This window comes from Pezoporus occidentalis, unplaced genomic scaffold, assembly GCF_034315485.1.
Source record: "Pezoporus occidentalis ecotype Australia unplaced genomic scaffold, CSIRO_AGI_Poc_V1 ctg1, whole genome shotgun sequence".
NCBI lineage: Eukaryota > Metazoa > Chordata > Aves > Psittaciformes > Psittacidae > Pezoporus > Pezoporus occidentalis.
Window position 1 is genome coordinate 17,902,436 of NW_026912778.1, and position 22,086 is coordinate 17,924,521.

At 39.5% G+C, this 22,086-nt stretch overlaps 1 protein-coding gene across 2 annotated transcripts in view; it reads left to right on the forward strand.

The window, feature by feature from the left end:
• The window catches only part of CORIN (corin, serine peptidase), a 141,020-nt gene that overhangs the window by 94,470 nt on the left and 24,464 nt on the right, over positions 1-22,086 (forward strand). For both annotated transcript variants that reach the window (XM_062607533.1, XM_062607543.1), the window contains 5 exons: positions 1,562-1,793; positions 9,667-9,812; positions 12,950-13,057; positions 18,490-18,603; positions 20,770-20,880. In XM_062607533.1, the coding sequence (XP_062463517.1) occupies positions 1,562-1,793; positions 9,667-9,812; positions 12,950-13,057; positions 18,490-18,603; positions 20,770-20,880 (711 nt within the window). The remainder of the gene's footprint in view (positions 1-1,561; positions 1,794-9,666; positions 9,813-12,949; positions 13,058-18,489; positions 18,604-20,769; positions 20,881-22,086) is intronic.

Below are 22,086 nucleotides of genomic sequence, written 5' to 3' on the forward strand. Positions count from 1 at the left end.
TTATGTTATACAACACTTAAATGCTGCATGTGCTTTTGGGTCCATTTACTCGGGTTACATCATGAAATACTGATGAGCATGTAATATTCTGTACACATCAAGAAAAGATGCTTACTGGGGAAAAATCAAAAGACAAAACCAAACTGATCTGGGCAACTGAAGTGTGGGAGGACAAGAAAGAGTTCAAAAGGAACAGGAAATCACAGTAGTGTGATGAGGATTTTTGTAGTCTTTGAACCTCATATACCCCAAAGCTGGGACTAAATGGTTTGAGGTGACACAAGTATGTGCAGTATGCAAGGATTTAGCAGAGAGGTAAAGTTGTATATAAAATGAACTTCATAATCTTCAGATTATAGGTAAATACTAAAAGAGGTTATAACAGGGAACACCAGTCCAAGAATGACAGTTCGGCTGATCAGCTGATTAACTGGCTCTTGGGTCTTCTTCCTGTCAAAGGTGCAGCTATAGAATCACACAGTTGCCACAACTGGCTGGTAGACAGTATTAATCATGTTAAGATATGTTTGCTTTCAGAACAGGCAAATATATTTGCAGTCTTTTGGTAACAAATTACTTTCTTGTCTTACTTTTTTAGTACACTTTTTCATCAGAACTTTTCTGTTGTGGTGGAAAATTAAAAAGTAACTATTTCTGACTACCAGCTTGAGAAGAAATACAAGAGCTATACAATATTTTAAATCTAAAATACTTGGTCAGTTTAATGTGTGTTGTGATGAGCTCCCTAAAAGCTGAATGACTATATAGCTATAGTCAGTGTGATCATATGGGCTTGTAGCTGTTGCATTTAGTTGTTCTTGCTTATCATTCACTTTATTATAAATTATGTCTTATCTGAATTTAATTATTATCATGTAGACTGTCTCATACTCAGTGTTTGTGCAATACATAACACAAGTGTCCTCATTCTTCCTCCAGATCTTGGGATGCAAAAAAAAAATAATAAAAAAACCTGCCTTCTGCTTTCTATACAGAGAAATTGTGGAGTTTCTGTCATTAGAGATTTTTCAAGACCCAACTAAACAAAGCTTTGAGAAACCTGATCAGTCCTCAGAGCTGACAAAGCTTTGAGCGGGACATTGGACTACAGATCTCCTGAGATCTTTTCCAACCCAAAGTATCATATAATCCCAGTCTTCTTAATTTTGACAGTTGCCCTGCCAGTATGAGTTGTATTATGGGTGCATTGTTTTACGATATAGGAACACTTGAAAATTATCAGAAACTTAATTTGGAAAGAATAAATCTGTTTTTAAAGAATGGTTTATTGTACCATGTTAAAGTTAAGATGTTACTCAGGAAGTTAATGCATGTCGGTAAGGGAATGTAAGTCTCTGAATTGGTTATTAGGTAGTCAGAGGTCAAACCCACCTTTGTTTACTTATATGGGGTCTTGAGCTTTGAAACTTTGTAGTTTCTCAAGCCTTTGAGGAAATCCCCTGACTGATAAATTTGTTAAATTATTTCTTCTGTATTTCATTTCATCTCACACCATTTGTGTTTCTGTTTTTTGTTTTGTTTTGTTTTCTTTCTGTGAAAGGTCAATGTGAATCAATTACTCTGGAGCTCTGTATGAACTTGCCTTACAACTATACTTATTACCCAAACTACCTGGGACACAGGACGCAGAAGGAAGCTTCTATCAGCTGGGAATCTTCTCTTTTCCCAGCCTTGGTTCAGACCAACTGCTACAAGTACCTTATGTTTTTTGCCTGTACAATCTTAGTACCAAAATGTGACCCCCATACAAATCAGCGGATCCCACCTTGCAGGTACTATGCTATACTTCTTTTAATTCTTGACTGACATTGTCCATCATGTTAGTCTTTCCCAATTTTCTGTTACCATTCAGAATGCAGAAATTTTGGTTTGCAATTCCATAGCAAAAAGTAGAAAATGATATTTTAAAAGGTCATTAAATTCAGTTCATTATACGTGTGTATTACTGATTTGATTAGTTTCTGAAGTACTCAAAACAAGGGGAGGAATAGCAGTTTAATAATTTTCAAAATATATATATATTGAATAAAACAGGCTTTCATTTGGAAGGGACCTACAGTAATCATCTAGTCCAATTCCCTGACCAATTCAGGGCTCACCAAGTTAAAGCATATTATTAAGGGCATTTTCCAAAAGCCTCTTAAATACTGACGGGCCTTGGGCATCAACTGCCTCTCTAGGAAGCCTGTTCCAGTGTTTGACAACACTCTCTGTCAAGAAATGCTTCCTAATCTCCAGTGAAAACCTCCCCTGGTTCAGCTTTGAACCATTGCCATGTGTTCTGTCTCTGGATACCAGGGAGAAGAGGTAAGCACCTCCCTCTCTGCTTCCTCTCCTCAGGAAGCTGTAGACAGCGATGAGGTTGCTCTTCAGCCTTCTTTTCTCTGAACTAGACAAGCCCAGAGTCCTTAGCTGCTCCTCATAGGACATTCCTTCCAGCCCTTTCACCAGCTTTGCTGCCCTCCTTTGGACTCATTCAAAGACCTCACATCCTTCTTAAATTGTGGGTTCCAGAACTTCAGACATCACTCAAGTTGAGGCCCTACAATGCTGAATACAGTGAGATAATGACCTCTTTTGACCGGCTGGTTATACTGTGCTTGATGCACCCCAGGGTGCGGTTTGCTCTCTTGGCTGCCAGGGAACACCTCTGAATTGTATCAAGTCTGCTGTTGACCAGCACTACCAGATCTTTTCCCCAGGGCTGCTCTCCACCCACTACTTGCACAATTTATACTTATGCTGATGTTACTCTGTCCTAAGTGCAGAATATGGCATTTTAGCTTGTTAAATTTCATCTCATTAATCACTGCCCGATAGTGCAATCTATCCAGAGCCCTCTGCAAGACCTCTTGTCCCTCAAGAGTGTCAACAGCACCTCTCAGATACCGTCAGCAGACTTGCTGCATTCAACTCCTGTGTCCAGACAATTGGTAAATACAGTGAACTGAACTGGCCCTGAAACTGAACGATGAGGAACACTGCTGGTGACCAGTTACCAGCCAGATGTAGCCCCATTCACTACAACCCTTTAAGTTCTGCCCTTCAACCAGTTGTTCAACCCACCCACCTCACGGTTGGACAACATGTCCAGAAGGTTGCTGTGAGCTTTGTACAAAGTACTGTCCATTTCTGAGTTTGATTAGAGTTGTACTGCTATAAAGGGTATTTAAACATAGAATCAACTAATTTAATTTGGAACATCAGCATTTGTAATAGTTCCTTGCATTTGTATATCACTTCAACTATGCAAAGCCCTATCCAAATACCATTAACAAAACTTGAAATTTTAATGCATACTTACCTTTCTAAATTAGAGGAGTACTGCATCTTTCTGAATTACAGACTAATTTAGTCTTTCTGCTTGTCAGATTAGCTTTTCCACCATCCTCATCAATTAACACGAGTGTACTTTTCAGGGTTATGTTCAAAAGAAACTATGTTCTGTAAATCTTGTCATTTTGGTAGCAGCAGTTGTTGCAGATTAGGAGAGCTAATAAACCTGATCAGCAGGTGGAGCTCTTTGAGCAACTGGCTGCTAAAGCCTTCTTGTACTGTATTTCTGTATCTTTTAATGGGCCTACCTTGATGATATTGATCAATTAACATCTACTGTCTTGAAAGAAAAGTGCATTGCAATTTGCAATACATGTCCTAAAGTTTCCTACCATGTGACATTGTTGACAAATAGATAACATTACTGTTGTGGTTTAAGCTCAGCTGGTGACTCAGAACCACACAGCCGCTCACTCACTCCCCAGCTTCTTCCTTCCCCTGCTCCTGGATGGATGGGAAGGAGAATCAAAAGGATGTAACTCCCATGGGTTGAGATAAGAACAGTCCCGTAACTAAGGTATAGCACAAACCACTACTGCTACCACCAGTAATGATAAGGGAAATAACAAGGTAAGAGAATACAGCTGCTCACCACCCACCGACCGATACCCAACCTGACCCAAGCAGCAATCTAGCCCTTCCAGGTAACTGCCCCCAGTTCTACATCCTGAGCATTATGTGCTGTGGTATGGAATACCTCTTTGGCTAGTTTGGGTCAGGTGTCCTGTCTCTGCTTCCTCCCAGCTTCCCCTCCTTCCTGGCAGAGCATGAGACTCAGAAAGTCCTTTATCGGAGTAAACATTACTGAGCAGCAACTAAAAATATCGGTGTTATCAGCATTGTTCCCAGGCTGAAAGTCAAAACCATAGCACTGCACCAGCTACTAAAAAGGAGAAAAATGACTGCCACTGCTGAACCCAGGACAATTACTTTAGCTATGTGGTTCTTAATGTAAGTTAAGAATAAGTCACAGGGAAATTTACCCAGATATTGTTTAATTCTTGCATAGGGACCTAACAGGAAGGTTAGAATATTTTATATATGCAAAGTTACAGAGTGGTTTGTGTAAATTCTTTCAGGCTTGCTTGTTTGAATTTTTTTCTTTCTTTTTCTTTAAGAAAGCAGTGTAATAAATAGAACTAAATATGGCTAGGGGCATTAAGGGCAACAAGAAAAACTTCTGTAGGTACATTGGGGATAAAAGGAAGACTAGGGAAAATGTGGACCGCCTCTGTAAGGAAACAAGAGACCATGGACGTGGAAAAGACCAAGGTAGTCAGTGGCTTTTCTGTGTTTGGTTTTCACTGACAAGTGCTCCAACCACACTGCCAAAGTCACAGAAGGCAAAGGCAGGCACTTGGAGAATAAACAAGCACCCACTGTAGGAGATCAGGTTTGAGATCATCTCAGGAACTTGAAGGTACACAAGTCCATGGGAGCTGATGAGATGCATCTGCAGGTCCTGTAGGAACCGGCAGATAAATTTGCCAAGACATTATCTGTCGTATTTGAGGAGCTGTGGCAGTCTGGTGAAGTTCCCACCTGCTGGAAAAGGGTAGAAATAACCCCCATTTTTAAATACGGGAAAAGTGAAGACGTGGGGAACTACAGGCCAGTGAATCTCACCTCAGAGCCCAGCAAGATGACGGAGCAGTTTCCTCCTGGAAACTATGCTAAGATACATTATTGGTGACTGCCAACATGGCTTCACTAAGGGCAAATTGTGCCTGACAAATTTGGTGGACTCCTACAATGGGGTATGGCATTGGTGGGTAAGGGAAGAGCCACTGATATCATCTACCTAAACTTCTTCAAGGTACTGTCCTGCACAGCATCTTTATCTCTAGACTGGAGAGGCATGAATTTGACAGGTGGACTACCCAGTGGATAAGGAATTGTCTGGATTGTCATACTCAAAGACTTATGGTCAATGACTCAATGTCCACATGGAGACCAAGGATGAATGGCGATCCTCAGGGATAGGTATTAGGACTGGCACTATTCTGCATCTTTGTAGTCAACATGGATAGTGGGATTGAGTGTGCCCTCAGCACGTTTGCTGATGACATCAAGCTGTGTGGTGTGGTCAACAAACTGGAAGGAAGGGATGCCATCCAGAGGAACCTTTACAGGTGCAAACCTTTTGAAGTTCAACAAGGCCAACTGCGAGGACCTGGTCGACTTGCCTGGGTCAGGACAATCCCAAGCACAACTACAGGCTGAGTGGAGAACGGATTCAGAGCAGTCCTGAGAAGAAAGACTTGGGGCTGTTGGTTGATGAGAAACTGGACATGAGCTGGCTTCAGTGTGTGCTCTCAGCCCAGAAAGCCAACCGTATCCTGGGCTGCACCAAGAGGAGCGTGACCAGCAGGTCGAAGGAGGTGATCCTGCCCCTCTACTTTACTCTCATGAGACCCCACTTGGAGTACTGTGCTTAGCTCTGGGCCCCTCAGCGTGAGAAGGACATGGATCCATTAGAGTGAACACAGAGAAGGGCCACAAAATGATCAGAGGCTGGAGTACTTCTGCTATGAAGATAGGCTGAGAGGGTTGGGCTTCTTCAACCTGGAAAAGGCTCCAGGGAGCCTTTATAGCAGCCTTGTAGTGCCTAAAGTGTACCTACAAGAAAGCTGGTGAGAGACTTTTTTATAAGAACAAGTAGATGAGCTGTAAGGTCCCTTCCAATCCAAATCATCCTATGATTCTATGAAAATTTGGCTAGCTTATTTTAACGTACAGGGATAAAAGATAAAGTATAGGTTCTTTGCTTCATCAACTGCATACCTAGCTAAGAGATTTTAAGAAGTATCAGAATATAGTTGCATAGTTTTCAAATTTAAAGTATTAGACAAAGAGAAACTTGTAGAAACCATAGAATTATTTACTTTGAAGGGAACCTCTGAAAGTCATCTGATCAACTTCCTCCTCAAAACAGGGTAACATCATATTTAGATCAGATTGAATACGCAACATAAAATTTTGCATCCCAGGATTCAAAGCTCTACTTCTGTAATTGTTTTCAGGTTTTGCTTTTATGTTCGATTCCAAGTAGAGAGTGTTTTTATCAATAAGGGATACCTTGGAGGGTTCCATTGGGATCTATAGTGTTTGCTTTAAAATAATTTGGGGAGGATTTCAGACACAGATATAATGTAAAAATGTTCTAGGAATGAAAACGCGTATAGCCTTATACCAATAAACTTGATTTAATTGATAAATGTAAAGCATATCTGTAGAAAAAATTAAATACATTTAATATATCAATATAAAGAAAAGTTTATCAATGTCCCTTATTTTGGGAGCAGTAAATGCCTTCTTAGTCATGTTCACCTACAATGTCATGGAGATGATGATATCTGCATATTCAAAGAGTCTCCAGCTGACTTTGATGTTGTTTCAAAACTGTGACAGATGTGTATGAAGAATAATCTTGGTCAAATCTCATGTCCCTTATATGTTGGCATCAATTTAGGCATCCCATTATTGAACTGGGAGAGTCAAAAGATGTTTTAGTTATCTGCTAAGTATGCTTAATGTTCTTTAGAAAAGTGCTAGATTGAGTTCTATTGCAGAAAATTACACATTTCTATGTTAGATTTTTTTTGCTAACCTTGATTTCTTTCTCATACCAGGAAAGGAGAGATTTCTTTGCTTAGTGATGTGTTCTCTTGTTAACTGTTGACTTAGGTTAATTTGTAGACAGTACCACAGATGAGATTTGACTGAGAAGTAAATAAACAAGTCTGTTCTGAAAGCCCAGCTGAGTCTCACTATGGGAATGGGGAAAAGACTTAGGGGGGGAGTGCCAATTGCTCTTCCAATTTCCTAGCTGTCTTACAATAGAATCATAGAACAATATTGTTGTTGGGTTTTTGCCATAGGTAAATAAAAGTTTCTATCATTCAGAATGCTGAGGTTACAAACTAGTGAGAGTAAAACTTTTTGATATTCAGGAAGGTCTAAAAGGAAAGAATCTGTAACTACAGTATGGTTAACCAATGTCAATCCAGTCATCCATTCCTTCTAGTGCTCAACTCAATGGCGAATTGTTTGGTGCAAAAAAAACATTGACTGTTTTTCATGAAGTCCCCCAAAGCAAAATTAAATTTGAGAAGATTAATAATGTATTGTTTTCTCAAAAGAGCATAAAATAATTAATACTAAATGGATCCTTTTGCCTGGTTTTGGTCACTGTATTTCTCCAAGCTTATTGCAGGAAAAAGAAAAATGTCCATTGGTCAAAAGATCAAAGGAAAATGGGTGGAATAAAATGCCTTGCATGAAAGGAGTTTCTGTTTCCAAAAGAAAGATCTGGAAAAATTAATCAAACTAAAGAAAAGGCAAATTTAAAATGACATGAAGGAAACTGAAAAAAAAACCCTACATATATATAGAAATGGTTGGGATCCTATTCTTGAGTAGTCTTTAGTGCATAAGAAGAAAAGAGAATTTTCTTTGAAATGGTAGGAGAAAGTCCAAATTATTATTGATTTAGAAAATATGATCTAAAACGTGCAACTAAATGCGTTGCTGAGTCTAGATACAGGAGATGGCTTGGGGAGACATCTTAGCCTTCAGATAGGTGAAGGTGAGTTTCCTTGAGGAAAGAAATTGTTCACCATGTTCACTGAGGTTAACCAGGAAGCAGTGGATTTAAAATACATCAGGAGAGCCATAGGTCAGAGAGAAGGAAAATAATAGATACCCGTGCATAAGAATGAATGATGAGGTAGTATATGCAATCTTGCCAACTGAAGAGTTTTTAAGAACAGCTTTGATGCATATCTGTTAAGCATGACACATGACATGAAAAGATGAAAAGGATGTTGAGGTTCCTAATCCTATACTGCCTACTTAATATTCCACAAAAATAAAAAAAAAAGGAAGTTGAAACAAACAGGAATTAAAAATACCGCAGATAAAAGACTACTCTATTGAACAGCACATCAGCTGTGATTCTGAGCAAAAGTACTTGCTAAATATTTTAAATAATGTTTAAAATAATAGGGGATTATTATGCAAAATACTCTTTGTACTTTTGAAACAGTTGACATTGGCTCTTTTGAGAGACAGGATATTTATCTAGATAAACTGAACTAATTTTGTATGGTCAGCAGCAGGAGTTCTATATTCATGCCTTTCTCCACCTTTCTCCAGGTATGGTACAAGCTTCTGTTGCTCTGACTGCAACCTAAGACTAGGTTGACCTGTGCTTTGATTTTTCCCAGGCTTTTAATTTTATTGAATTCCTTGGGTAGTTCCTTGCTCTGTAGTTTGCAGGTTTAAATATTTTGTCCTTCTGAAGCCACTTGTTTCCTGAGGTAGCATCATCAGAAGAGGTACCATTTCACTGGTACGAAAAGTATTTGGCTTTTTTCTTGAAGGAGAACATTTAATGCTTCTTAAAAAAAGTTATCTGCCTTCCCTTACAGAAGAGAGGATGCTTGTAAGTATTTGTATTTGGCTATTATAACACAGGTAATAGTCTGCATACAGTAACTTAAATAATATTTCAACAGTAGCAACATTTTGCAGCCCAGAAAGCCAACTGTATCCTGGGCTGCATCAAAAGGAGCGTGACCAGCAGGTCGAAGGAGGTGATCCTGCCCCTCTACTCTGCTCTCATGAGACCTCACCTGGAGTATTGTGTGCAGTTCTGGTGTCCTCAACATAAAAAGGACATGGAACTGTTGGAACAAGTCCAGAGAAGGGCCATGAGGATGATCAGGGGACTGGAGCACCTCCCATATGAAGATAGGCTGAGAAAGTTGGGGCTGTTCAGCCTGGAGAAGAGAAGGCTGTTTGGAGACCTCATAGCAGCCTTCCAGTATCTGAAGGGGGCCTATAGGGATGCTGGGGAGGGACTCTTCATTAGGGACTGTAGTGATAGAACAAGGGGTAGCGGGTTAAAACATAAAGAGGGGAAGTTTAGATTGGATACAAGGAAGAAGTTCTTTACTGTAAGCGTGGTGAGGCACTGGAATGGGTTGCCCAAGGAAGTTGTGAATGCTCCATCCCTGGCGGTGTTCAGGGCCAGGTTGGACAGAGCCTTGGGTGACATGGTTTAGTGTGAGGAATCCCTGCCCATGGCAGGGGGGTTGAGCTAGATGATCTTAAGGTCCTTCCAACCCTAACTATTCTGTGATTCTAACATATCTTTTGATTTATTTTTTTTTTTAAGAAATGTGATATACTGATTTTTCCTTGTTCTTCAACTTTAACTTTGGCTAGGATTATTAACTTCCAATAGCTGGAAATTTATAAGACTTTCACTCAGTTACTTAGTGCTATTCCACTTTGTCTCCTCAGGGCATTATGTGTACAGTCTAAGGAACGCTGTGAGTCTGTGCTTGGGATTGTAGGTCTGCAGTGGCCGGAAGATACTGACTGCACTCAGTTTCCAGATGAGAACTCAGGCAACGAAACGTGTCTAACGCCAGGTGAAGGTGTAGAAGGTAACTCCTATAAATACGTAGAGCAGGAAATTAAATATATAATTAGGTTCCCCAAGCCACTGATGTTTTTACATACCTCTTCTTTAAATTATAGTATTTAAAATACGGGAATTATTCCAAACCGGGTTTCAGGGAATCTGGATACTTGCAGTCTGCAGACAGGAGGAAGTTCTCATAAGAAGTTTGTTTGAAGGAGGGATCAATTACCCTCAATCTGTGAAAGTCAGTGTTTGAGATTTGTCACCAGCACCACACCTAGTGCTTGCTTGTGTTTATACTTCACTTTTTTACCTATTTAGATGTTACAGTAATGCTTTTCTAACAGGAGGGAGACTCTTGGCAATCTTAAAAAGCTGAGCCTGTGAGAAAGATACTGTAATGATAGTGTCTTTGCCAGCTATTCTTTGCCCTTGGTTTTTCTTTGGGGGAAGTTCTGTAGAATCATTCTAACCCAGCTTCAGTAGCAACTGACAAATTATGGGGTTTGCGTTCAACCGTAATATCATTGTGGGTGGATGCAAACATGGAACAAAAGAATGAAATTGCTTTAAGTGCTTCTAGATATTGTTTGTATGTATGAAGAGAGAAGCTGTGCAGCTTTTCCTTCTGCAGTTTTCATCAGATATGGGATCTGTGGTGGTTCTGACATGCCTTTTCTATTTATTTCCAAAATGACAGTAAAATAGCTGGGTAAGTAGTGAGATGGGGTGTGCTACAGTACCTGCAATATGCTGATACTGTTCAGTTCTCACTCTTTTCCTCAGCCACATGGTGATGATGGTCTTTGAACAGCCTTGATCTTGGTCAGAGAAAGCAATGGGTAAAAGCTGCTTGGTCTACAGTTCTTTTAGTTAAGGGGTAGTGCTGTGGACATAGTGAAGGAATTGTGAAAAAACAGTGAAGCATATATAGCAGTCACTACTATTTCTTCAAGCAAAGTCCATTTGCACAGATATCACTGTGAGGACTTCCCTCCACAGCAGAGAGCTGACTGAAAGGAGTTATCCATTGTTACACAGTACTGTGTAGGAAAGGAAAAGTAAGATTGTGGCACAACAAGGTGAATTAAAGAAAACTGATGTGATTTAATTTTCTCAGGTATCGAATGTCTTTTAACCTTCCTCTCTGTGTTATTAGATCATTTGGCTTTGAAATATAACACAGAATGGTTATATTTTAAATATGCTACTGCATATGGGACAAGTGTGTTCCATTTCTTGAGACAATTTCTGACCACTTACAGAAATCTCACTTTAATTAGAGGGACTCTGCCTGGTGGGCTGATCCACTGCTCAGTCGTTATTTTAGTATTGAAATAGATATTTCTGGAAAATAAATAAATAAAAATAAAAGGAGTTGGTTGGTATTCTCTTAGAAACAGTGTAACTCATTAAGTGGTCGTACGCGAGGTTTTTTGAGTTTACTTACTGCTAGAACTTAATTTTGATTCATTCAGATTCCCACTGACTACCAGTGTTGCCTAGAAATTCTTCCCTGGAAAGTTTAGAATCTTAACTAAATATTGCTGGAAAAAAAACAAACAAACAAAAAAAAACAAACAAACAAACAAAAAACCCCAAACCAAACCAAAACAGAGGTAATAAAAGGAATTAACTCATGAGAACAAAAAATGCTTATGATTACAAAATATAAGTGATTTTGCAACTTTAATCACCAGAGTTTTTACAATGTGCTGAATTACTTCCAATCCATGCTGAATCTAAGAACACTGCTGGCCAAGACTGTATGAATTGTCAACTTAGTTATTTTCATAATGAATTAGTCTTAAATGTTAGCAGAATAATTCACATGTTTTTATTATTAGATTTTTTTTTTTTTCCTAAGGCTTCTCAGTTCATTGATATTTTTGGTACAATTCTTTATTGAATTATAAAATTTACCCAAGGAACCACATGGTATGAAATACCTGAGAGATTTTGAGTAAGGAAAAAAAAAAGAACATATGATGGAGGTTGTACATCAAAGTCAGTGACATGTCATGGTTTAAGCCCAGTTGGCAACTCAGCCACGCAGCCGCTCGCTCACTTCCCCCCCCACTCCCAGAGGGATGGGGAGGAGAATTCAAAGAATGTAACTCCCATGGGTTGAGATAAGAACAGTCCAGTAGCTAAGGTATAACACAAACCAGCGCTGCTACCACCAGTAATGATAAGGGAAATAACAAGGGAAGAGAATACAACCGCTCACCACCTGCCGACCGATACCCAACCTGACCCCCTGACCCAAGCAGTGCTCTAGCCCTTCCAGGTAACTGCCCCCAGATCTACATCCTGGGCATGACATGCTGTGGTATGGAAAACCTCTTTGGTCAGTTTGGGTCAGGTGTCCTGTCTCTGCTTCCTCCCTGCTTCACCTCCTCCCTGGCAGAGCATGAAACTTAGAAAGCCCTTGATCGGAGTAAACATTACTGAGCAGCAACTAAAAACATTGATGTTATCAGCGCTGTTCCCAGGCCGAAAGTCGGAAACACAGCACTGCACCAGCTACTAAGAAGGAGAAAAATGACTGCTACTGCTGAACCCAGGACACATGTATATTGTGGGAAAAAAAGAGTGGGTTTTTCAAAACCATCTAAATAAAGCTTTCTCACCTGTAAGGTGAGGCAGAAGCAATGGTTAATTAATTTAGTGGACATTTACAGGTGGTTTTATTAATTCAAATAGCCACATAATTGCCAGTATATATATATATATATATATATTTTTTTTTTTTTTTCCTGGGGATCTCTTATGCACATTTCAACACATCACATGATCTGTTTCTATTTCTGCTTCAGACAAGACCACGATTGTGAGAAAAGTAGCTACAAGGTCCCTGCCAGCAATTGAAACATTGTATGCCAGTTATCTGGCAAAGCTTTGCAGTTATTTGGCAAAGCTTTGAAATTCAACAGAGGGTAACATGTGAGGGAGACCTCTGCAAAACATTGATTCACCCAGTACAGAGTGCAAGTGTTGAGTCTTGCCCGCTACATGGTTCTAGTTCAGTGTTGCACAAACTTTCTATTCCTGTCTTTTACCCTTCTGAAACAGACACGGTGATAAGTAAGTACCCACGTGATGATTTAGCTTGGAGTTTATGAACTCTTGTTTCTCCCTGTTCTTTGTCATTGACAGAATGCTCACCCAGTCACTTTAAGTGCCGTTCTGGGAGGTGTGTCCTGGCATCCAGAAGATGTGATGGTCAAGCTGACTGTGAGGATGGTAGTGATGAGGATAGCTGTGGTAAATAAATTTGATGAGTTGGATCTTTTAAATGAAGAGTACTTGCAGCACTGGAAGATGAGTTTTCTTTTCCCTTCAGTTATTTGACAGTTCAGAGGATAAGCCCTTTTTTCTGAAAGAAAAAATGGTTTTGAAAGTGCAGGGTGATTGGGTTTTTTGTTTCTTTTTTTTTTGTTTGTTTGTTTGTTTGCTTGTTTCATGGTGGTTTTGGTTTTTTTTTGTTTTTTTTTTTAAGATTGGTGGCAGTACAAATACTTCAGCAAGCATCCTTCTTGCTTAAAGCCAACACAATTTATGATATTTGATCACTTAGATTCTGCCAGCTGTATTCCAGGATGAGTATTCCTTTAGTAAGCAAGATAAAAAGTGCTGCAGATTTAATTCTTCTGATATTGTTGGAGGTTCTACTGAACTAAAGGGTAGCTTTCTGGCAGTTGAAATTTTGAAGTCACAAACATAATTTTAATTATAATTTTAATATGATTTTAAATTTCTACACACTAATGCTCTCATTATTATGTGTTAACAAAATATCTGTGTTGCTGAAGTGGATTCTGTACTGCAGAAGTCAAGAATTACATGGTTTTTTTTCAGATTGGTCAAGCTCAAGCTGTAGGTACAAGGATAAAGTGGCAACCACAAAGTTTATTTTCCAGGATATTTCTGAATTTACTTATGGTGGAGATGCTTTTGACTTTTAACTCAAGGAGATGTATTGCACTTGAGAATAACAAACAAATCTCCTGGTCACTATTTATCCTTGTATATGCTGGCAGGATTGTTTTGAGAAGGAAGTTTATACTGTCTTTTAGGTGACTAAGGTGTAGCCTCTTTACAGTTCTGCATGATGGCCTGGTATTCCTAGGGACCCAGAGAATACTTATAAATCACTAAGGCTTTAGACAAGAGGTGTGAGTGTGAGTAAAGGACTGGAAAACATTCCAGCAGAGTGCACAACCTATTGTTTATTTTTAAACAGAGAGAAGGCTAAGATGAAAGCAGTTTGTGAGCAGCAAAACCATGGCAATAGAAGACTTTTGACTCAGCTGCACAAAAATAAAATAAGATCCAACACCTGAAAGCTGAAGTGAGGCTAAAATTCAAGCTTGACAGCTCTATGAAATGCTTAGTTTTTAAAAAAGCATCTTGTTTCTGTGATTGGAATAACCAAGGGTTCCTTATCACTAAGGTACAATGTATTCTCAATATCTGGGAGTTTTCAAAACACGCTTGTATTCTGTGTCCTCTTTCTGCCCCATTCCTGTCCCCCTGCAAAAGGAAAGCAAAAAGAAAAACCAAAAAGTATGCTCACTGAAGGAAGACCTGATATTAGGTTGTTCCCTTGCTTGGGTTGTAAAGGAAAGACGGAGCTGATGATCACAGTGATCATTCTGTCATCTCTTTACCTTTGAATCAATTGTCTCAATTGTCCTCCGTGCCAAATATTCCTCATTGCTACCTGTTCTTAACTCCTTAGAACAGTAATTGCTATGTGTCTTTCAGGGTAATTTTATTCTCCTAGACATTAACATATGAAATATTCTTCTAATATATAACATTAATTTCTCGAGTGGATCTCTCTATGTCTCTACAGTCTAGACAGAATGTCACTAGCAATCAGCAGAATTCTTATCAGCTCTATAAATATAGAGGACTGTATCTGCTAGGCAATTACCTCTGTCAGAGTGACATTGCATTGACCAGGGGTAACACTCTTACTGAAGATCAGAACGTCCTTGGAGAGATCCAGAAGTAACTGTCTCAGGCTCATTCATATTCCATGTGTGCAGGACAAAATCAAAACTTGATGATCTTTCCATGTGTAAATGGCTAGCTTACATTTTATTAGATTTATCCTTTGAAACTGGTTTTATACCGTTAAATGTCAGCCCGTATTTAAACTGAAACCCATGTATTTGAAGTGCCTTAAATCACAGACATGGAAAAAACTTCACAGTGCTGGCCTGAACAGATTGGAAAAGACTTGGAGGCTCAAGATACTCTGGCCAAAAATGTAAGGTAGAACAGCCCCAAAAAATCTAAGGTGTACTCTACCCATGCAGCATAAAGCTGTGTTCAGCACCCACTGTCTCTTCCTGTTAAGAATCCCTTTCATACCTTCATTTGATCTTTGTGAGGGAAATCTCACCCATGCAATTTTAGCAAACTCCTAAGACTTTAGTGCCATTTAAACTAGCATCTGGGGAGAAAATCTGACCCACATTTCTGAATGTGAGACTTCTAAGTGCATTTCAGTAAAGTCTGAGGAAGATAATTTCTGAAAACTGATAGATGTCAAAAGAGTTTGTGGTATTAAATATGCTTGATTGTAGTTAGAATCATAAAATAGTTAGGGTTGGAAAGGACCTTAAGATCATCTAGTTCCAACTCCCCTGCCATGAGCAGGGTCACCTCACACTAAACCATCTCACCCAAGGCTTTGTCCAACCTGGTCTTGAACACTGCCAGGGATGGAGCAATCACAACCTCCTTGGGCAACCCATTCCAGTGCCTCACCACCCCAACAGGAAAGAATTTCCTCCTTATATCCAATCTAAACTTCCCCTGCTTATGTTTTAACCCGTTACCTCTTTCCTGTCACTACAGTCTCTAATGCAGAATCCCTCTCCAGCATCCCTATAGGCCCCCTTCAGATACTGGAAGGCTGTTATGAGGTCTCCACGCAGCCTTCTCTTCTCCAGGCTGAACAGCCCCAACTTTCTCAGCCTATCTTCATACGGGAGGTGCTCCAGTCCCCTGATCATCCTCATGGCCCTCCTCTGGACTTGTTCCAACAGTTCCATGTCCTTTTTATGTTGAGGACACCAGAACTGCACACAATACTCCAGGTGAGGTCTCACAAGAGCAGAGTAGAGGGGCAGGATCACCTCCTTCGACCTGCTGGTCACGCTCCTTTTAATGCAGCCCAGGATACGGTTGGCTTTCTGGGCTGCGAGCACACACTGAAGCTGGCTCATGTTCATTTTCTCATCGACCAACACCCCCAAGTCCTTCTCCACAGGGCTGCTCTGAATCTCTTCTCTGCCCAACCTGTAGCTGTGCCTGGGATTACTCCAACCCAGGTGTAGGACCTTGCACTTGGCATGGTTAAACTTCATGAGGTTGGCATCAGCCCACCTCACAAGTGTGTCAAGGTCCCTCTGGATGGCATTCCTTCCCTCCAGCATATCAACTGAACCACACAGCTTGGTGTCATCTGCAAACTTGCTGAGGGCGCACTCAATCCCACTGTCCATGTCAGTGACGAAGATGTTGAACAGGACCGGTCCCAACACCAATCCCTGAGGGACACCACTCATTACTGGTCTCCAGCTGGACATTGAGCCATTGACCACAACTCTTTGCGTGCGGCCATCCAGCCAGTTCTTTATCCACTGAGTGGTCCATCCATCAAATTGATGTCTCTCCAATTTAGAGACAAGGATGTAGTTGATCTTATTAATTTTCTGGCTGCTGAACAATGCCTCTGGTGGAGAGCAGAATAGGGTTCTGGAGGAGTACTGAAGAAATTAAGGACGTAACATTCAAAACCAATATTGTCCTTTACTGTTTTCTGCACTCTGAGTTCCGACTATGGTGTTTTAGTTAAGAGAAAAATCTGGTGGTCTTAATAGCAGTTATAATTGCATGGGGAATATGTATATGAATAACAAGTGATAAATTGCTTCATATTTTGAATAAGAATGAAGGTAAGATCATATGTGAATCTCTATCTCTTGCCAGAACATATGTTTCAGATGGGGGTAATGTAAATATGGACATAAGTTTTCCTACCTCAATTTTCACTTCAATTTAATTGTTGTTAAATTAAAAATATATGTCTCACAAATATTAAGAGAGAAATATAAATACACCAAAGAGTAGATAACTTCTACCAAAACCCCAGTATATTTGAACACTGAATTCAATAAAAGGGATCTTTTCCTAAGGAATTGTCTCTATATTTGCTTATATTGTACTCAAAGATAAATTTTGGAGAGTCATGGTACACTTCACAGTGTAACACTGTAATGTGTGATGAAGAGGAAAAGTAAACAGGTATTAAATTAATTGTAAACACTGCTAAAAAATTGCAAAGTCCATGAATTATATATTTTTGAGCTTTTTTATTATATTTTCATATGAAGTTCCTAACATGACTGACATGCTTTATTCTTTATTTGGGTAAAGGTTTGTTTGGTTTCAATTAATTTTGCATTAATAGTTATCACAAATTTTGTCAGTAAGGAGACCTGGAAATGGTGATACCCAAGAAAGTTCTTGATCATATGGGTTTAATTTATTAAAAAATTTAAACTTGTTAAATATCAAGGCTATTTATTTCTCTGGGCTGTAGCATTTGTTTACATGGCCTTTTGAATCTAAGCAAAATCAACCACTCCACACATCCAGGCCCAGCTAAAACATGAGTAGATTTTCCCAGTAATCATATGAGGTAGTAGTGATTCTCTGGTTCATGTATTTAAAGTACTCACTTCTAAAATAACATTTCTTGGAAACAACATAATCTGCTTAGTAATTGAACTGCTTATGTGCTGCTGTAATTCTAAGTCCAGGCAAACAGAGGTGCTGCTTCAAATGCAGTCTTGCGAGTTTATACCTTAACTATCTGCATGTGGAGACATCAGGGTTGTCACCTGAATTAGAGCTTGGATTACAAAGAAAACTGGTATAATCATCTGTAGAACAAGCCAAAGAAGGAAGTCAAGCCATCTGTTTTAGTCAGGAGAGCACATTGATTTTATGGCTTCCTATAAAACCAGAATGTCAGATGTGCAGGACATTAGTATATTAGTATTAGGACATCAAAGTATTTAAACTAATATCACAATGAAGTGCTTTATTAGTTGATGGCAATAAATAGTCAAATAAAACATGAGAAGCCACTTGAAATCGGGCTGGTTAGCAGGATTTTGTAGAGACAATAAGGTAGTGTGTTCCCTGTGTAATAATGAACCCTTTTGAAGATTCATACAGCCATTAAGTCTCTAATCTTTTCAAACTGGTTTGGTCTCAGATAATGGAACCAGGAAATCTTTTATGGTCAATAGCTTAAAGAAAACTATAGATGAGTATTACAAAAGTTTATATATTACTAGTAAATCTAGTAGTGGTGTACGGGTTTTGGGCTAATTGAGCTAATGCCTAAACCGTTACTTATAGACATGTGTAGCATAATATTTTAAAATCAGTGAAGGATTATGAAGAGATATACAATTTATACCCATTTATCAAATGCACACTGTGACAATATTATTTCAGTTTCTTTATTAATAACTATTCTTGGTACCTTTTAAAGTTTATACGGGAAGTGAAAATATTTTTGGTGTTTCAGGATTATTAAGAAAGAAGAAAGCAGTGGATTTGATATTCCATGCAAGTGTTTCAAAGCTGTGCTTCTCTGCCTCTAGGTTGTATAGAAAGGGGTCTTTGGGAGTGTCCTTTGAAGAAGCTGTGCATCAAGCGCTCCATGATCTGTGATGGTTTCCCAGACTGCCCTGACATGATGGATGAAAAGAACTGCTGTAAGGGTTTATACAGTTTGTTAGTTCCATAAAGCACTGATCGCATTCTGGGGATCTTTGGGTGCAAAATAAATGAAATTAAACAGGTTTTCTACCAACAGAAAGGCTTAGTCATTCCCTTAGTTTCCTTTTCAGTTTTCCTGTGGAACCAATGTATCTCTTTCCTCATCTTGCATCATCTGTTGTTCACATCCTTGGATCCTTTCTGTCTCGTTAATCACTTTAGTCCTCTCGATTTCTCCCTATCCTTTCTCTTTCTTGTGTCTTTGTGATTCTTTTCTTTATTCCTTGTAACTTGACTCCTTTTCCTGTTTTTTTTTTCAGCTTTGTTTCATGTAGGTATGACTGCTCACTGCTTTTTTTTCCTTGATTTCCACTTGATTTTTGCTCTAATCTGCTCTTCAGTAAATTTTATGTTTCCCTGTTTTATTTGATTTCTCTTCTGCTTGACGTTTCTTAGATTCTGTCTCCCCACTTGGCTGCACAGGACAGAATCTTGGCTTCTGCAACCCAAACCATGATAAATATCAGAGATACAAAATTTAGTATGGTACACCAATGGTGTGAACATGCTGTCCATGTGCACGGTGTGAGTTGGCTGACAGTGTGTGGTGGGCCCGCTGGTCCACTATGGAAGCTGCCCTGTGTTCTGTTTCTGACCAGTGTTTCTGCAGCTGACCAGTGGGCTGGGAGGTTGTGGAAGGAGCTGCAAATGACAGCTGCTTTGCAGGCTCCTACCCTGCCTGTGAAGCTGGGAGTTGATGCTGTGAGGTGTTGCCTTCACTTTCATTAATATATTAGTGGTACACTGAATTCTTCTCTTTTGAGGAAACCTGGTGTGTGGGCATATTCCCAGGACAAGGAACTAGCAGAGACATACAGGGTAACACTCAGCCTGCACAAGAGAGAAGAGATGCTTGGTAAATGTGTTTGAAAGCTGAAATTTCAGTTCTCTGGTCAATCCCCATATTTCTGCAGGTTTTTTTTTAATTTTACAATTAAAAAAAAATTTAAAAATAAAAAAATTATTCCAAGCCTCTGGAGTTCTGTTGGCAGGGACAAGATGGTAGGCACATTTTATGTGCTGTGTGGAGCATATGAATGTATTTGTCAAAACAGAACATTTCTTGATCTGCTTTGTTGTGAATGTTATGCCATTTGATTTCCTAGCAGTCTGTGTCCTGTAATCTAAACAAGGGCAGGTGGTATTAAAGTTATTTGCTCATTATCATACACTAAGATCATGTCAGAGAAAAGATTCAATGAGGGCTTATGTTAAGCTAGTGTATAATTATCAGCCTGGATTTCCTCTCTGATTTTGTGTCAGGCTTGGAATATTCCAGAATGTCAGAAGTTTTCCCAGCTAAAGGCTTCCAGCTTTTGAAATATGCTTTCTCTGGGAGGCAAAGTTAGAGAGCTTTTTCTAGTTTTGCACGCTTTGTTCCAGAGCCAGGTGGGTCACTGATGTCAGAGTAGGCAGCGCTGCCTGCTCTCTATGGTTTTCACTGTGGAGTAAGTACTTTTTTTGCACTAGTGTTGCAAATAAATCCTTGGTTTGTATGGCAGTATAGATGCTGTAGACACTTGTGGTTCCTGCATTGGAAAGAGACTCAGGAAATCCCTGTCTAATGCTGCCAACTGGCAACCAGCTGTGAACTGGAACATGTCTATCTGTACAGCAGTTTCCCATCTGTAAGGTGGCGATAAAAATTATTCTGTTATTTTATATAGCAAAGGGGGATCCAAAAGTGAATATAGATTTGCTGTGGGTGAGAGGAAATACGTATGCATTGCAGCAAAACACTTTTTCAGGAGCATGAAGAAGTCTCCTCAAGAGCATTTAACGCAGTATTTTCACTTAAAGCTTCTGGGAGGCTTAGGCAGGTTTCATGTAACGAGACCACAAGTGATACAAAGTAATCACAGATCTTGCAATTTCCAGGCACTCTTCCTTCCCTTTGCGTTGTGGTGTCCACTGCCCCTCTGTGGCAGCAACCACCTTCTGCCTCAGTGATGTCTGTCCTGAATTTTGTTGCAAATCTGTCTCAACTGTCTTGCTCCATAAATCTGATCTGTGCCTACCTTCACCCTCCTCCTCACTCTTCCAGTCTCAGTGTAAACTTCACCTTGATGATTTCTTTCTCAGTATGAAACATGTCCTTGCAGCATTTTGTGAAGACAGCGAACTTGAATGTGCCAACCATGAATGTGTGCCACGTGAGCTCTGGTGTGATGGGCAAGCAGACTGCAGTGACAGCTCAGATGAATGGGACTGTGGTAAGTTTCCACTATGGTGCTCTCTGCCTGGAAGCAGTGTTTGGGTGATGGCAGTGCTCACTGGTGATTTTGTTTAGAATACAGTTGCAATAGTGGAGAGAGGCTCCCTTCATTACCAAAAGGAGTCTGGGTTGAGGTTGGGAAAGCGTGCAAGGAAGTGGGCAAAAGAGAAAGAAAAGCCTCGGTGTAAAGTGTCACAATGCAAAGATACAAGAAAAATGACTTGTCAGGGAACTTGTAGAATCTGTAGATGGTGTGTAAAATCTGTAGTGTTGTGGTTAGAACAGAGAGTAGGAGGATGTTCAGACATAGAATTCATTTGGGCAAAACTTCTAAGCCCTGATTCTGTACTTGTGAAAACTGAAATTCCCACTGACTCAAATGGTGCAGGTTCAGAGCTTATGAGAAGAAGATAGTCCTACCAGGTCCCCTTTGCACTGGCTGAAGACCTGCAGAGTGACGTAACCTGCTATTGCTATATAGAGTCAGATCAGGCCTCATGATTTTATCTGTTGTTAAAATAATACTCTTGAAGTATTAATTAAATCTTTAAATAAAAATAAAGGTGGACTTCAAGAAAGTGGTAGTATGTCCTCTTGAGATTTCACTGATCTAATGTGTATTTCTGTACATGACAATGGTTTATATTACTAAGTTTTGAGATACCTTGTGTGTAATTTTAAATAAAGGGAAATGGTGTACTGTGGCTTGCAGAAGCAAATATTTTGTATTCATATTGAAGTAGATTTTATAAATATTTTAAAACACTTAACATTGTATGAGCAGGGGAAGTTTAGACTGAATATAAGGAAGAAGTTCTTTACTGTGAGGGTGGTGAGGCACTGGAATGGGTTTCCCAAGGAAGTTGTGAATGCTCCACCCATGGTAGTGTTCAAGGCCAGGTTGGACAGAGCCTTGGGTGGCATGGTTTAGTGTGAGGTGTCCCTGCCCATGGCAGGGGGGTTGGAACTAGATGATCTTAAGGTCCTTTCCACCCTAACTAGTCTATGTTTCTATGAATGTTAAACAACAACAGAATTAATAAAACCTATGCAACAGAGAAGAACTATTCTAGAGATGTATATTTGAAAATGAGTAATCTAAGATTAATATGTACCAGTTTCATGTGGAGAGCAGCAGATTACTTTCAACATATCAAAAAAATGTGTAATGACAGTGTTAAGATTGTTACTACCAAAGCAAAAG